Source organism: Camelina sativa, chromosome 13 (assembly GCF_000633955.1).
Source record: "Camelina sativa cultivar DH55 chromosome 13, Cs, whole genome shotgun sequence".
NCBI lineage: Eukaryota > Viridiplantae > Streptophyta > Magnoliopsida > Brassicales > Brassicaceae > Camelina > Camelina sativa.
Window position 1 is genome coordinate 5,881,039 of NC_025697.1, and position 15,439 is coordinate 5,896,477.

The 15,439-nt window shown below is 36.7% G+C and overlaps 4 protein-coding genes across 6 annotated transcripts in view; 2 read left to right on the forward strand and 2 right to left on the reverse strand.

Moving 5' to 3' along the window:
* The window catches only part of LOC104735392 (agamous-like MADS-box protein AGL15), a 2,145-nt gene extending 1,695 nt beyond the window's left edge, over positions 1–450 (reverse strand). The window contains exon 1 of one of the 2 annotated variants that reach the window (XM_010455177.2): positions 5–450. In XM_010455177.2, coding sequence (XP_010453479.1) covers positions 5–186 — 182 coding nt within the window. In that variant the 5' untranslated portion in view covers positions 187–450. The remainder of the gene's footprint in view (positions 1–4) is intronic. The other variant, XM_010455176.2, reaches the window with a different exon arrangement.
* LOC104735393 (pheophytinase, chloroplastic) lies at positions 1,551–4,293 on the reverse strand. The gene is made up of 6 exons (XM_010455180.2): positions 4,104–4,293; positions 3,247–3,892; positions 2,628–2,854; positions 2,327–2,518; positions 2,070–2,226; positions 1,551–1,976 (listed from the first exon to the last, which is right to left on the reverse strand). Exons 2-6 carry the CDS (start codon positions 3,880–3,882, stop codon positions 1,725–1,727), a joined length of 1,464 nt encoding a protein of 487 aa, XP_010453482.1. The 5' UTR covers positions 3,883–3,892; positions 4,104–4,293; the 3' UTR covers positions 1,551–1,724.
* On the forward strand, positions 5,208–6,904 carry LOC104735394 (uncharacterized protein At5g39865-like). Of its 2 annotated transcripts, none has more exons than XM_019235188.1 (2): positions 5,208–5,484; positions 5,607–6,904. In XM_019235188.1, the coding sequence occupies exon 2, from the start codon at positions 5,669–5,671 to the stop codon at positions 6,488–6,490; it is 822 nt and encodes a 273-aa protein (XP_019090733.1). In that variant the 5' UTR covers positions 5,208–5,484; positions 5,607–5,668; the 3' UTR covers positions 6,491–6,904. The 2 variants fall into 2 exon arrangements, with proteins under 2 accessions (XP_019090733.1, XP_010453484.1); XM_010455182.2 differs by having other exon boundaries at positions 5,208–5,482; positions 5,575–6,904.
* On the forward strand, positions 11,941–15,437 carry LOC104737977 (telomere repeat-binding protein 4-like; the record flags this gene model as incomplete). Its single annotated transcript, XM_010458220.1, has 10 exons — positions 11,941–12,295; positions 12,746–12,859; positions 12,974–13,709; positions 13,809–13,988; positions 14,080–14,130; positions 14,209–14,288; positions 14,375–14,616; positions 14,732–15,055; positions 15,140–15,203; positions 15,297–15,437. Coding segments are annotated over exons 2-10 (1,899 nt in total), but the record flags the coding sequence as incomplete, so codon positions are not given.

A 15,439-nucleotide genomic window follows, 5' to 3' on the forward strand; every position in this document is an offset into this window, starting at 1 on the left:
ATACCCAGAACTGGAGAACTCAAAGAGCTTGCCAGACTTGGAGAAGACGATGACAGCAACCTCAGCATCACAGAGAACAGAGAGCTCATGAGCTTTCTTAAGCAAACCAGCACGCCTCTTGGAGAAAGTAACTTGCCTGCTGTTGGCATTCTCGATCCTCTTTATCTCGATTTTACCACGACCCATCTCTTCTCTTTTCTTTTCCCCCAATTTTTTTGAATCAATATCGCACCTTAAATTAATACACAGAAGAAGAAAAAGAAAGGTTCGATCTTTCTACCTTCCTCGTCTCCAAAATGGGAGTTTTTGGGGGAATCTATTAATGGGAACACCGAGTTTACTAAATTTGGATGGAATATAATTTTTTTAGAAAAAAAAAACACTAATGAATGTTGTGTGTTGCATGGACTCTGTTTTGCGTGCTCTCTCTCTCTCTCTCTCTTTTAATTTTGCTTTCTTTCAATTTTTGAGGGGTACAGTATTTGCATGACACATTTTTGCCACATTTGGAGGATTTTGCCAGTTCTTTTGGGTCCTACTTTCCCTTTTCTTACTAAAATTGTTTTTTTCTCTTCTTCTTCTCTCTTTTAAATTTATTTATTGTTTACTTAAAATGTATATTTCTCATTCTTTAATGTGGGCAACAATGTACAAACAGTTTCAACTTTTAAATTTCTAAGTTAAAATACTAGTAGTATATACAGTAATATACTATATAGCATTGTTTTGGTGATTAACATCATGGTATCAACTGTTAATAGTTTGGTTTAAAACACCAAATTTTTTTTGACACTCAATTCAGTAAATATGTAGTTAATGAATCTTTTTATTATCGGAAACATTAGAAATCAAAGAGAAATTCTAATCTCATGTTCATGTTGATTAGCAGATTTAGATTCAAGGATACGGACTTACTCTTGGTCTTATTGCCTCGAAAAAGTAACCAATGATATGTCTTTTCAAACACCCTAAACAAGTTCAAATACTAATGTTCACCTCTGGGAACCAAGAAAGTACATAACATGCATGTTCAAATACACTCACACATGCCTTGTATGACTTCCCAACTCTCCTCTTTAGGAATAAGAGTGTTTTTTCAGCTCTACCACATTCTCTTCAACTTTCCAATATCAAATTTGAAGACAACTCATACACGGCGTGCAGCTTTCAGTGTCTTTTTGTTTGTTTGAGGGTCTATTTCCCTCCGGGGTTGGTGGTTTGTAGTTTTCCAAATACTTCTTTCGAAAACCCGTCTCACTTTTTCCTGCTATGTAAGTTGCCAACAACACAAATGGTTATATCTAAACACAGTTACTGAAATGAGAATCGTTAGGAAATATATCAAATGCACCGGAAGACATTTGCAACCGAAAGAGTTCACTTGGAAGAGACACCGAGAAGCATCTCTGAGATTTGGCACTGGCAGTCTCTTTTTTTCTGCACAAATCTAGTCATTGTCAGGTTCCAGCTTTGCCATCCTTTTTTTTTATCTGAACCTCTGGATTGTATACAACACTCTGCAAGACAAGAGTTTCTTACTACCTATCAAGTATCAAGTAGACATTTTCTCAACTTTTTCCTTTTTGAACATTTATAAATTTGAACCCTACATACAACATTATAGCTAGCATCAAATCATCGATTACAACTAATTTACACTAGACAATGACGGAAAAAAGGAAAAAAAAAAATTTACACTAGACAAGGACTGTTCCATGCTTATTCTATGCAGACTTCCCTCCAAACACCCTTGTGAAACTGGATTTGAAAGAATCTCTAACTCCACTCCAGAACGAATAGTTTGACCCATACAACAACAGTTTCACTGCTTTCTTCCAACCATCTCTCGGGAACTCAATTTCTCTACCAATGCTGGACTCCTCCCAAATTTCTTCACTGTCGTCCAAAAGCGGGAGCGCTTCAAAACCACCAGACTCCACGTGCTTGATCCACCCCCGCATCAGATAGTTCACCACCTACTCGTTTTCATATGTAAATGGGTTCATTACGCATATCCAAAGCCAACTGCAGAGTTTGAAGAAAATTTTCAGCTGTTCATTGTATTGTACCTCAGGGACTTCATCGTGTGGGCAGTGACCCGCTGGGCTGATCTCGTAGTATGGAGCGGTGGGGATTTCCTTCTTTATCTTCTTTCCCCACATCGGACTCACCCATGGATCCTCTCTTCCATACATGAGACATATCTGGACATTGTTTTCCTTACACCTATAGCATAGACCATCACATAGCATTCCTCGATAAGCGATACAACCAATCTAACAGATGAAAGAACATATAACTAAAAGAGATTTACGCTGTGTTATACCTAGATAAAGCTTCAGAGAAAGATAGTTGTCCACCAGGAGCAAGCATGATTGAAGCAAACGACGCTGCAGCAGCCGGATGCTGCGTAATCTCCACAATACGTGAGAATACTTTATCCACATTGGTAGAATGGTCAGTGTAGACCTGTTTAAGTATCTCAGCTATGCTTTCAGGATCACTTATCTTCTGCCATCTGCATTTCCATGGGGAAGTATAACAAAAAGTAAAGATATTAGACTGATGATAGAGCTAGAAAATGATAATTAACAGGTAAGAAGATATGTTCGTAAAGTCTCACTTACACCAATTCTGTGATTTTTTTCACTCTTGCCGGCAAAGGGAATGCTCCGGGCCATGGAAAGAGACGTGCTAGCTTTGGGGATCTTACTGGATTAGGGAAAAAACCCCAGAAAGGTGTTGCATTAAGCAAGGTAACACCCTTTACCAGGTGAGGATGGGTTGCTGCAAAGTAAAGAGCTACATACCCTCCAAGTGAGTTCCCTGCAATGTATACAGGCTCACCGATAACCTGTACAACAAATACAATATACTCAGCAACTTATTTCAGGTGAAACCGTACTTAGTGTTCATTCCTTTATTTCTTAGTGAAACTAGAACACAAGCAGAATCAAGAATAGGGATGAATTCAAGTGCCTCCTATACTCTCCCATGTCCAAACCAATCCCAAAAGACTTCATACACACAATACTCAGGTGCTGATCTGGTAACTACTGAAATCAATGAGTATATGACTCATAGCAACAATATCTAATGAAAGAGCTAAAACAATGCACCATCCTCTTCTCCTAAACTTTCCAAGACTTGAGACAGATAGAACTTGTGACTATAAGTTGATCAAGAGCTTACTGAGTAACATAACAGATGAACAGCATAGTTGAAATTTCAGCAGATATTGTTTACCTCTTCTACAAAATACTGAACTTGATCCCTCCAGAGATCCAGCGAGAACACGAGTTGATCAGCCCATGGTTCAGTTTTATCACCAAATCCCCAAAATGGTTTCTCATCTTCAGAGGCACCAGTTTCTTCAGCCACGGTAGTAGTAGGATCTTCAGTCGGGAGAGATAAACCCTGGCCGAGAAAATCAATAGCCCACACTCTATAATCCCTTCCCAAATCAGTAAGCTGCTTCTCATAATGAAATGAACCAACACCAAAGCCAGGAAGAAACAACACCGCAGGAGCCTCGACGTTAGCACAACCTGATTTCTCATAATGCACTCTGAGCTTGGGTCTCCACTCACAGTGAGAATGACTGATTCGAGCAGGAGGCTCGCCATTTGATTCATCAGGCAAACCAGGAATCAAAACCTTAGAAGTAGATGATTCTCTTCGTCTTCTGGATATAGTACCCACATCCTCATTCTCACCAACCACATAACCATCAGAATTCCCATTCCTGATCACAAATCTGGATTTCCTGAACCCAGATAAGAAGAGACTTGATCGATTTGGGACCAATCTTTTCGTGGCTAATTCACCACTCCAAGTAACAACAGAGCACTGGGGCACGAAGTTGAATGAGATAATCTCCATAACAAAAATCCTGTAAAACGAACAAACCAAAAGACAAATCCTTTCAATCAAATCGGCCACTCAGAAGGAGAAAAACATAAAAAGTTGGAATTTTTTTGTTTAGCTGAAACGATTCATGAAGTGAAAGTAGTCTTCTGTCGAATTGAAATCAAACAACACCACACGAATCGTCGACAGAGAAGTAAATTAAGCCAGAAAGAAAAGAGTATGCAAGTTTATACCTTTGAGATTGCGGATGAGAGAAGCTTTCATCAAATAAGGTTTCTTCTCTTCTCAGACGGTTCCGTTCGTTATACAGAATGAAACGTCTCTCTTTGATAGAGAGAGATTTTTAATTGTAAGGTGAAGAAAGAATTGGCTTTGCTTCTTAGAATCGTTCGGTGCATAACGACAGCTAACGTTTTTTTTGTTGCGTGTTTTATTTTCCTCACTATATGACACATTTCAGTAGGGTTTTTTTCCTCACAATATGACATTTTTCTTTTTGGACTAGATCACATTGCTATGATTTGATACCGCAGAAAAAAAAAAATATTTTGGTTACAAGAAAAATATCAACCAATGATAATAGAACACTCTTTATTTGACATTATCATCATCTTACCCCCAAAGGATCTCAGACTTTGAATTGTGTGACTATCTGAAGACCTGCAAATTTCATAGATATATCCTTTTTCATTTTTACATTTTTATTTTCTAGCAGTCACTTGGAATTATTTTTCATTATTTAGAAACTCTTTTGTAAAATATATAAGCTCACTCCTCTTTTATCTAAAACGGCATATCAATTATCTTATAAAGTATACGATTCATAAAATAAATAGTGTATTACACAGGTTAAGAGCTTTGGAACGGCCACGTTAATTCTAGTTGCGGTGTTAATTTATGGCTCATTGTTAAATTCACAAAGTTCGTAATCTGAGTTTTTACATCACGTTCACAAGTTATTTACTACTTCATCTCAAAAACTTATAATATGGTTTTAGAATGAGAAAACCAAATATCTCGCGTAATTGTAAACCGGACGTGTAATCTGGTTTCTCCCAGACCGCTGTAACCATTTGAATAACCTTTTTTTTATATTTATTAATACGACAACCAACCGCGTTTTACCAATAAAAACGACTTTTCCTCGCAATTTAACTCCATTTTTAATTATTTTTGTAATTCGTTTTCCTCGAAGGAGCATATCTAATTAAAAAAAGATTTCATAAAGAACCTTTAATAAGAGACATAATAATTTAAAAAAAACGTTGAAAAAATAAGAAAAGAAAACAGAAAAATTCTTTGCTTTGCAACAAAGACAAAAAAAAAAAAAAAAAAAAAAAAAANAAAAAACAAAGGGGGCTAATTCGGAGCTCTCCTCCACCCACACACATCTTTCTTCTTCTTCTCCGCAACCATCAACAAACCAAAAAAAACAACCAAAAATTTCCCAGAAAATCAGATAATTCTTTGAGATCATCGGTGAAATAACAACTCATTCATCAGCTTAAAAAAACGGCACTAGTTCCGATCGTTTTACAGCTCGAAAAAGCTGATTCTTTTCCGATAAGGATCATTCCAATTTCTATTTCTTCCTTTGGGAGGTGATCGATCGGTGAGCCAATTTGCTTCTTTCTCTTTTTCGATTTCGGTTTGGTTTGAATCTGATCATCATCATCATCATCTCATCTCATCTCATCATCACAGGGTTTTATTTATTTTTAAATTCTTAAATTAGGTTTTTTGCCACCAAATTAGCCGTCGAAAAGGGTTTTGTTTCGTTGCGATCTAAGGATTTCCGATGGCGGGATTGGAGAAAAACTCGGATTTCTCAGGGAAGACGAAATCGCCTACGACGTCGTCGTTTTTCAACAGGTCCCTTACGATTCACGGGAGGACAGCGGCGGATTCCAACCCTAAACCCCACAATCTCAACCCTTCCCTGAACCGTACGACGTCAATCACCAAATTCTACACCCCCGTAGAATCAGTAGGCAGTTCTCTCAAAGGAAAAGTCAAAAACCTCTGTAGATTGTTCGAGAGTTCCAAACCTGTGAAACCACCTCCACCTGAGCTTCCTCAGAAGCAGAAATCAGGGAAATCGCTTTTATCCGAGTCTCGGATATCGCCTTTCTCGACGTTAAACAACTCTGTGATCCGTCTCCCAGGTACAGAGGATAGGATTGTGGTGTATTTCACTAGCTTGAGAGGGATTAGGAGGACTTTTGAGGATTGTTATGCTGTGAGGATGATCTTTAGAGGTTTTCGTGTTTGGATCGATGAGCGTGATGTCTCCATGGATATAGCTTACAGGAAAGAGTTGCAGATTGCAATGGGTGAAAAGAGTGTGTCTTTGCCTCAGGTGTTCATCATGGGGAAGTATGTTGGTGGTGCTGATGTGGTCAAGAGTTTGTTTGAGATTGGCGAGCTTGCCAAGATTCTTAAAGAGTTTCCTATGAGACAACCAGGTTTTGTTTGCCATTGTTGCGGTGACATTAGATTTGTTCCGTGTTCCAATTGTAGTGGTAGCAAGAAACTGTTTGATGAGGATGAAGATAGACTCAAGAGATGTCCTGACTGCAATGAGAATGGTTTGATACGTTGTCCCCATTGTTCATCTTGAGATGATCTCATCATCATCAACCTTAAAAAAAAAAAAAAACAAAGAGGTATTTATTATTCTCTTTTGATATGTCCATTGTTGTGTTAGTAGAACAGTGAATGATGCTGCTACAAGTATCCGAAAATCTCTTTTGGATCAGCAGCATTTCACTTTTGGGTTTTTTTAAGGCTCTTGCGATCAACGGTAATTGGGAATGCTGTTGATCGTGGATTTTAGTTTTATGTATGCTTGCTACTAAGGACTAATGTAATTTGTGTAGTCAAAATGTCTGAAACCGGGTAGTAAGCATTTTGACGTTCGTGTGTCAATGTTGTGAAAGACAACTTTGTTCGTATGCATTTTATTTTGATTGTATATATACTTAGTGTGTTTATGGGTATTATTTTGAGTACGACAGGTATCTGTGTTCGACTCGCTTGATCGGTCTTTTTATGACAACATAATCATCTCTTGATCGTCTCAAACCCATAGCATTGATTGAGCGTAACTATTGACAATATGCAAAACTTGCTTCGGCAGCCACACCCAATATAGGATTCTATCAGTGACTAATCTATAAGGGAAGCCGGCCATAATTCATCTTTACATCGATAAACCTTTCTTAGAAAATGGTGCTGGGCAACTCCGATGCAAAATTACGGTTTAAGTGAATGAACATAAATATAACCTCTATTGTCAGCTAAACCAAAAGAAACTAACTAGTAACTACTCATTAAAATGGTCCATTGGCTTTTTGGCGGATACAACAAGGAATCAATCCAAAATACAACAACTTCTGTGAAATGACAGAATCAGACGTGGTAAATGAGAGCACTTGATTAGTTGATTATAACGAGGTCGAACTTGTTGGATATGGGTTTTACCCTGTTTTAACAGGCCTTCCACTTGGCCATCTCAGGGACGGTCAATAAAGCTTCTGGAAGCGTTGACCAACACATAAGAGAATTTAGGACGGCGAACCTTCTAGAAGGGTCTGGCTCCATGTCCAGTCCGTTAAGCGACGCCCTGGACAAAGATGACTGCCATTCACACGTTAAGGCGGTACCACATCGACCCCAAAGCATGAAGGTGAAATGTCCCATCAACTATAAATAGAGAACTTCTGGCCAAAAGAGAGGACATTCTGGAACGAGAATCTGAACAAGAGACATATTCTAGTTCTAAGTATTAAAAGTCTTTCAGCGAGAGTGCAATATTGTAATTAGCCGACCGGCTCTCTTAACACATATTATAAACTTGCCGATTTGGCGATTTTTGACTATTTTAATAAAAGTCCTTTGTTTCGCCCATTCTTCTTATCAATTCCAATCAAGTGTAGTATCACTCGTTCAACAGAACTCTTTTAAAAATGTCAGGGAGTCTTCTTAAGAGTATATTTTCCTATGAGGCCCACTGTCCAAAACTAATCTTTTGCAATCTGAAGCAAATTCCACTCTTGAAAAGCCCAAAGTGTATTGATGATGAGGCAGCTCGTCTGATAACTCAACTTTTAGAAAGCCCAATGTTCTTTTGTCATCATCATCCACATCACCACCATCACCATCATCATCATCATCACATCACCACCATCATTATGAATGTTTAAGATTGTGATGGTGATAATGATGATAATATGATGATGTTGATGTGATGATGATGATGATGCTGATTAGATGATGTTGGTATAAAGATGGTATGATGATGTACTGATGTACACACAAAAAAGAAGCCAAGTGATTGTGAAAGTGCAGTTTTGCAAAAACAATTGTCAACTGATTAGTTTTTATAGTTGGCCAGTTTTAGACAATCCATATCTAAATATTATAGTTGCATCCAATTAGATCTAAAGAAATATACATGAGTAAATTAATTAATAATCATTCATCAGTTTCTTTCTTTACCAACTTGATTTTAAATTTGTCTCTTTCGGCACGAGGAAGTCCTTTTTACGTTTGAGTTTGCATCTTTCCTTCTTTTATAGTTTTAGTCACAGTTGACGGTTCATAGATAGATTGTTTTTTCACGCAACATTTTCACTTTCAATTAAAAAAGGTGTGTGGGTTACTTGAACAGTTGAACTACTTACGGGTATCTTCTTCGCTCACGCATCCACCTCCCACTCCCACCATTTAATACACACCTTATTTGATTGTTTTTATTACTGGATAATTAACCGTACTAAAGCTATTTTCGTATTTTTTATTTCTAACTTTAAGAAAAAAGTTATGAAAAATTTCCATTACCATTGGACATATATATTCCACATATAAGTATGAAATTAAGAACGGGACGGCTGTTCCCTCCTAGATCTGTTGACTGGTTTCCTGAGTTGTAAAATTAGGTTGTTTTAGTTGGTAGATGAACAAGTGGTCGACTCTAGCATATTTTGTGTTTTCTATCGGTGGACATGGCATAGTGTTGATAGTTTTGTCATGACCACATGCATAGCTTCTGCATCGTACGTGTTTCATTTATCACTAGAGAGTATGCCAGGCTTGATTGAACGTCGAATGTATATTTCGGTGCGACGGTGCTAGTGATCAATTCTGCGTAATATATTATATATATATGCTATTGACCGACGGGAGAAAGATATGATGGATTTGAAAAAAGGAAGTGCACATGTTTCATACTTTCATGGAGGCGACATATGTGCTCTAGAACCATTTATATATGTCGGTTTGGTGCAAAAGCATGCCCATTTTTTCTAGCTAGCTAGCGTTTTGAAAACTCGGCTATATATATGGTCCTAATTAATTGGTAAGCCAAAAACTCTCTCGCTCCAACCTTTCATATAAATGTATGTGTAGTTTAAACCTAATATTTTTATTTGCATAAAAGACCTAATATTTAATTATTGTAAATATTGAGATGATTTTTAAAAAATCACAATGTAAAGAAGTATATAAAGTTCTTAATATTTTACAAATGTTATAATGTACACTAATATTAATGAACGATTTTCTTGTAATAATATCTTAAAATCTACAAAGTGACTCTCTAGATTTCATATTTAATGAAAACAAAAGAATTGTTATTATTTTTAGATAATTGCAATGATAACAACAAGCTAAATTAATCAAATTCTTCATAGATATTATTTACTACTTTTGCTAGTGCATGCAAGAATTAAGTCCAAGTTGACATGTCGAGTAAGTTTTATTTCAACCACCTCAACGAATATATACGGCCTTCAAGCATACGTAACCGTCTCAAAAGTCAGTTTCCAAATAAAAAAGAAAACGTAAAATGTTAGGGTATTGTGTAAGTTATTGAGATTCTTCTTGTGGGCTAGCTAGCTAACGGAATATTAAATCAATTTCAAAATGTTGCCAGGATATGATGAGAACCATGTGATGATACGTGATTGCTTTTCTTCAACTTGGTGACGAGAGATAAAAATAAATTAAAGGAGAAAAATAAGAACAAAAGCTGTACCACCCAGACGAGACGAACTCGCAAATGAGTAAAAGACCAGATCTTATATTAGCCTCTTCCGCTGAAGCATAAATTATGCTGCATAATAGATGAGATGCTCGAGTCCAACCGCGTTTGCTACGCCATTTTTTGTTTGTTTTTGGAATATTTCCGCCTCCTATATATACACCCGTTCTCGATATTATAAAACATTGGGATCAGACGGTATATATACATCTTCAATGAATAATATTTCGTGTTTGAATTGTTTATTTCTTTCACGTACTTCTCATGTTTTGATTTATTAATACATTTACGTATTTATACTGCATATAGTGCATTAGTGCGTATACACGAGCTATAATAAGTTAAATCTTGTCATACATAATTTGATGTTATTTTGACAAAATATAGATATAAATGACAATACATATATGTTATTGTTACATAGTCGTCACATAAATAAATAAAAAATCATTTGTTCGTCAACAATATGTATATATGATGTCCATAACATTATTAAACTTAGAAGTTTGATTGATATAGGAGATCTGATATTATAAAATTGTGAAAATGTTAAGTTGGCAATATGTGTGTGAATATATAGACTATAAACACATGCATCTACTACATGAAACACAAACACATGGTTTTCTTAATACACAACGACATGGATATAAGTCCAATATTATCGGCGTATTAAAAAATAATATGAGGGGGGCCGGGGGGTCATGAGTGTGACAATCAACCATGTGAAATCTTGTCTTTCTATATATATCCTTGATTTGTTATATATCTTGCGATAAGCTTATGCCAACTGACTTTCAAAATAAATGGAATATTCTCGATTTGCTAGGTGGTTGGATCTCGTATTCATTTAAAAAACAAATAATATATGCAACACAAACTTATTTAATTGCTTTTCTTCTACTATATCCGAATTTACCGAATAATAATATAACATTTCTTACAACTAGGAATATGCTCTTTTTTCCGGCCAATTAAGAATATGCTTGACACTATTATAAAAACAACCATGGATGTTTATCCTAAAATGTACATACATAGTATATTCAAGTAGTAGCTAGATCTATCATTTATATATCATGCATAGATATATTTAAAGACGTGGAGATGTTTTAACTTTCAAGATTCTCTATATTTTAATTAACGACGTGGTGTAATTAATCTCTTCCCTCCTGTATAATAAATACCACACATTGTAGTATTGTTCGAAGGATGATGGAACTTGACTAAATAGAGAACTGGGCGAAAATACACTTGTCGCTATTGGACTAATCCTCACAGAAGAAATTAATTAGGTGTCTTTGGCCTCTGGTCAATATATATAACAAAATACTCCATTTATAATAATAACGTAAGAACAAACTTACCAAAAGAGACATAAATAAAGCTTTGAACAATATTTATGGGGAAGGATTCAATAGTTACGAATTATATAAATGATAAACCTTACTCTTGTAGTAGTAGTAGTAGTAGGACCTTAAAAGAAGCCACTGGGGGGACAATGAATAATAAGTTTTTTTTTTTTTTTCTGAAAGCGAAAACAATTCCACGGTGTACAACCACGTCAGCAAGGGAAGTACACGTGGGCCAATGATGTAAAAACGTGGACGGAACAGTAAAAGGAAAGTATCCACGCGGTATCACAATCACATCCTCATCATAATTAATAATAAATATTCCCCTCATTTTTGGGGAATAATTTTTTTTAATCCAATCCCGAAATTAAAACTCTCTTTTTTTTTTTTTTAAGAATAATAATTCTGACAATGACAAAGAAAAAATAGGTTTCGTGTAGTGAGAGGATCCTCCACGTGCCGTCGTGATTAAAAAAAAAAAAAGAGAAGGAAGTGAGATGAGAGATTAGAAGAAGCGTGACTGGCTAAAGCCGGTAAAACCAATATCCATTGAACTGCCTCATCCGGTTGTGTGGTTAATTTCTGCTTTGTAACATTTTTTATTTTATTTTATTTTTCTGAAAAAGGAATAAAAATGGGGGAGAGGAGGAGGAGGGGGGTTTAAGCATTTTGAGGGGTGGTTTTTGTTTTTTCAAAGGGAGGGTTTTATGTCTTTCTTCTTCCTATTCTAGAATAGAGAAAGAGATTGAGAGAGAGAGAGAGAGAGAAAGTGAAGGACGATCGCATAATCTTTCCAAGGATTTTTTTTCTTACAAACAAAGCTTCTTTTATTACAAAAAAAATTTGTATAGCATTTTATCAGTTGCTTTCTTTTTTTTTTTTTTTTTTTTTTTTTTTTTNATAACCAGAGATTTGGCACTGGGTAAAGAAAGTAGCGTACATTTCTTTTTTCCCAGTTTGCGTGATCTATAATTACTTCCGGTGTGTGTGATTGTGATCCAGTGCTCGTCGTTGTTTTTGTGATTCGGTGAGTTTTTTTTTTTTTGGGTTGGTCATCACAATTTCATCATCTGTTGAAATTATTGAAAACTTTTGTTTGTCTGAAGTTGGCTATGGAGATCTTCTGATCAGGAAGATCGTGGTTCTAACTTAATTTGTTAAACATTTTTTTTGAGTTGCTCTTGTTCTGTTTTCTTCATCTCATCAATGTTTTTTTTTTTTTTTTTTTTTTTTTTTTTCTTTTNTACGCTTCATTTTTGCATGTTTATTTTTAAAAATAAAATATAAGTACATTTAAAAACTTTGATGAAGGGGTTTAATTTGGTGTTTTTCTTTGTTGATCTGATCTCTGTATGGGTTTCTTTTTTTTTTTTGGCATCTGATCGATCTCTGATCTGTGTAGATCATTGAGAGCTTAATTTTGCTTTAGATGATGATCATGACAATTAATAATGTTTGTTTTTTTTTTTAATTGCAGGGTTTGTTTTTTTTTGTTACGCGTAATTGAGAGATGGTGGTTAAGAGGAAGTTAAGTTGTGGCTCTAATGTCTTTGATTTCCCTAGTATTCCCAAGGCTCCTCGTTCTAGCAGGGTATATATATATATATTCTTGTGCCCTTCATTTTGATTTATTTACCTTTTCTGTCTGTGTAAATTTTTACAATAAATTCGTCTCTTGACGAAACTTGTGTTTTTCCTGTTTTAGAGGAAGGTATCATCAAGTAAGTTAGGTGATGATGATGATGATAACAGTCAGATCTGTGCGATTGATTTGCTTGCTTCTCTTGCTGGGAAGTTGCTTGAAGAAAGCGAGAGTTCTTCAACCTCTACCTATGCATTTGAAGGGAAGAATCATGATGTTCATTTGGGTGGTGGAGCTGTTAAGCAGGAGGAACTTGAACATGTCTATATTAATAATAAGCCTTGTAAATCTGAGTTCTCTGATCATGAAGCAAACGCTGATTTGCAAGTTTCTTCTGTTGAAAGTGACTGCGTTTTGGAGCAAACACCGGTTTTTTCTGATTGTAAGAAGGAGGAGTGTGGTTTGAAGTCCCTCGTTGGCACTGAGGAGGAGACATGTGTTGTTAATGAGGAACAAGGAGAAGCAACTGGTGGTTTCGTTGCTGATCGTTTTAGCTTAAAGGATCCGAGTCAGTTACGTTTGCAGTCTCCAGAATCAGTCCATCTGGATGGGGATGTTAAATTGGCACCATGCACAGTTCGTGTCTCCGATGATTCTTTTCAAGGATATGTGAATCATTCTAAGTTAGTTTGCAGAGATGATGACAATAACTATTGTAAGTATTACAAATTTAGTGACAATTGTAATAAGTCGTATAGGCCTCCCTCTCGGGTTGGAAATCGAAGAATCAAGAAGTCGGTGATGAAAAATTACGGGAGAGGAGTCTCCATGTTGAAGTGTTTTGAAGACACTAGAACAGGTTTGTATCATATTTTTCTGCTGTCTTACTTCTTTGGCGCATCCATTTTTTTTGTTGCTGCTCTGCCCTTACTTTTCGCTTGCGGATATCTGTCTGTAGATGGTCATCTCAAGGCTCTGTACCGCAAGAGAAAATTTTCTTATGGTTATGGTTACAACCCATGGAAGCGTGAGCCCGTTCATAGGAAGAGAAGACTGTCTGACAAAGGGTTGGTCGTAAATTATGATGGAGGACTCAGTAGTGAAAGTGTTTCTAATTCACCTCTGAAGCGAGAATCAGGTACTTATCAGTCTCTATATTCAGATGCTTCATTATCAGGCTGATATGGTTTTTATTCATGATCATCTTTTGGCTTCTTTGTTATATGCAGAAGACGGTGTTCTCTCTAGCGAAATAGGTCTTCATTTAAAGGACTCCCCTGGTACTTGGATCAGTTAATAATTCATAGAATTTGACTGAGACGTGATATGTGGATCTCATGTTATATCATTGTTTGCAGTAAAGTTCAGCATCAAGTCCCTTAGGATTCCGGAGCTTGTTATTGAAGTTCCAGAGACAGCAACTGTAGGCTTGCTGAAGGTGCGTGATTAATTTGGTTCTGCTGTGTGCAATGATGAATTTTATTCCATAATATCAGTCATGACACTTAACACTTTCGGTTGCAGAGGACGGTGAAAGAGGCTGTTACTGCTTTACTCGGTGGTGGAATACGTATTGGGGTGTTAGTCCAAGGGAAGAAGGTTAGAGATGACAACAACACTCTATCACAGACTGGTCTTTCGTGTAGAGAAAATCTAGGCAACCTTGGCTTCACCTTGGAGCCCGGTCCCGAAACACTTCCTGTACCTCTTTCCTCTGAAACTCCTGTTGTTTCTATGCCAACGGATTCCACCAATTTGTCAGAAAGGTACAAACAAACCTGTTCTTATACATATTTGGCTTGCTGCAAAAATTTGCTTTTGTAGTGTACGGATAAATTTGAAGCTCTAGAGATCCTAAGGAAAATCATTCGCTCTTCCCAGGTCCGTAGCAGCTTCTCCCGCGTTAGATATTGTAATCCCTCTCCCTCCCCAAGATGCAGATCTCCTGATTAATTCAGGAAAAAGTGTGGAGAATAACCATGAGTTAGTCCCATATCAGAGTGACATATCAGCTGATGAACAACCTTCACCAGATTCAAGAGCGTTGGTTCCAGTTTCGGCCTTGGAATCCGGGGCTCTAGCAATTGTTCCACTTAATGAGAAACCTAAGCGTACAGAGCTTTCACAGCGAAGAACCAGAAGACCATTCTCTGTTACAGAGGTAGAAGCTCTAGTACAAGCAGTTGAAGAAGTTGGGACTGGAAGGTAAAAAGTCTGATTCCATGGATGATGGTTAATATAATAACTTGGCAGTGGGGGTCAGACTAATGATCAAACATTATTTTGCAGATGGCGTGATGTGAAAATGCGTTCTTTTGAGAATGCAAGTCATCGAACCTACGTGGACTTGAAGGTAAGATACATAGCAAAAACTGCTCGAACACACTTTGAACCTTATCCACTAGAAATTGAAAGCTTAATATTTCCAATAACCGTGTGATGGCAGGACAAATGGAAAACGTTGGTTCACACAGCAAGTATTTCACCACAGCAACGAAGAGGAGAACCAGTGCCTCAAGAACTGCTAGACAGAGTCTTAGCAGCACATAGGCATTGGTCAGAGCACCAAATGAAACAGAACGGGAAACT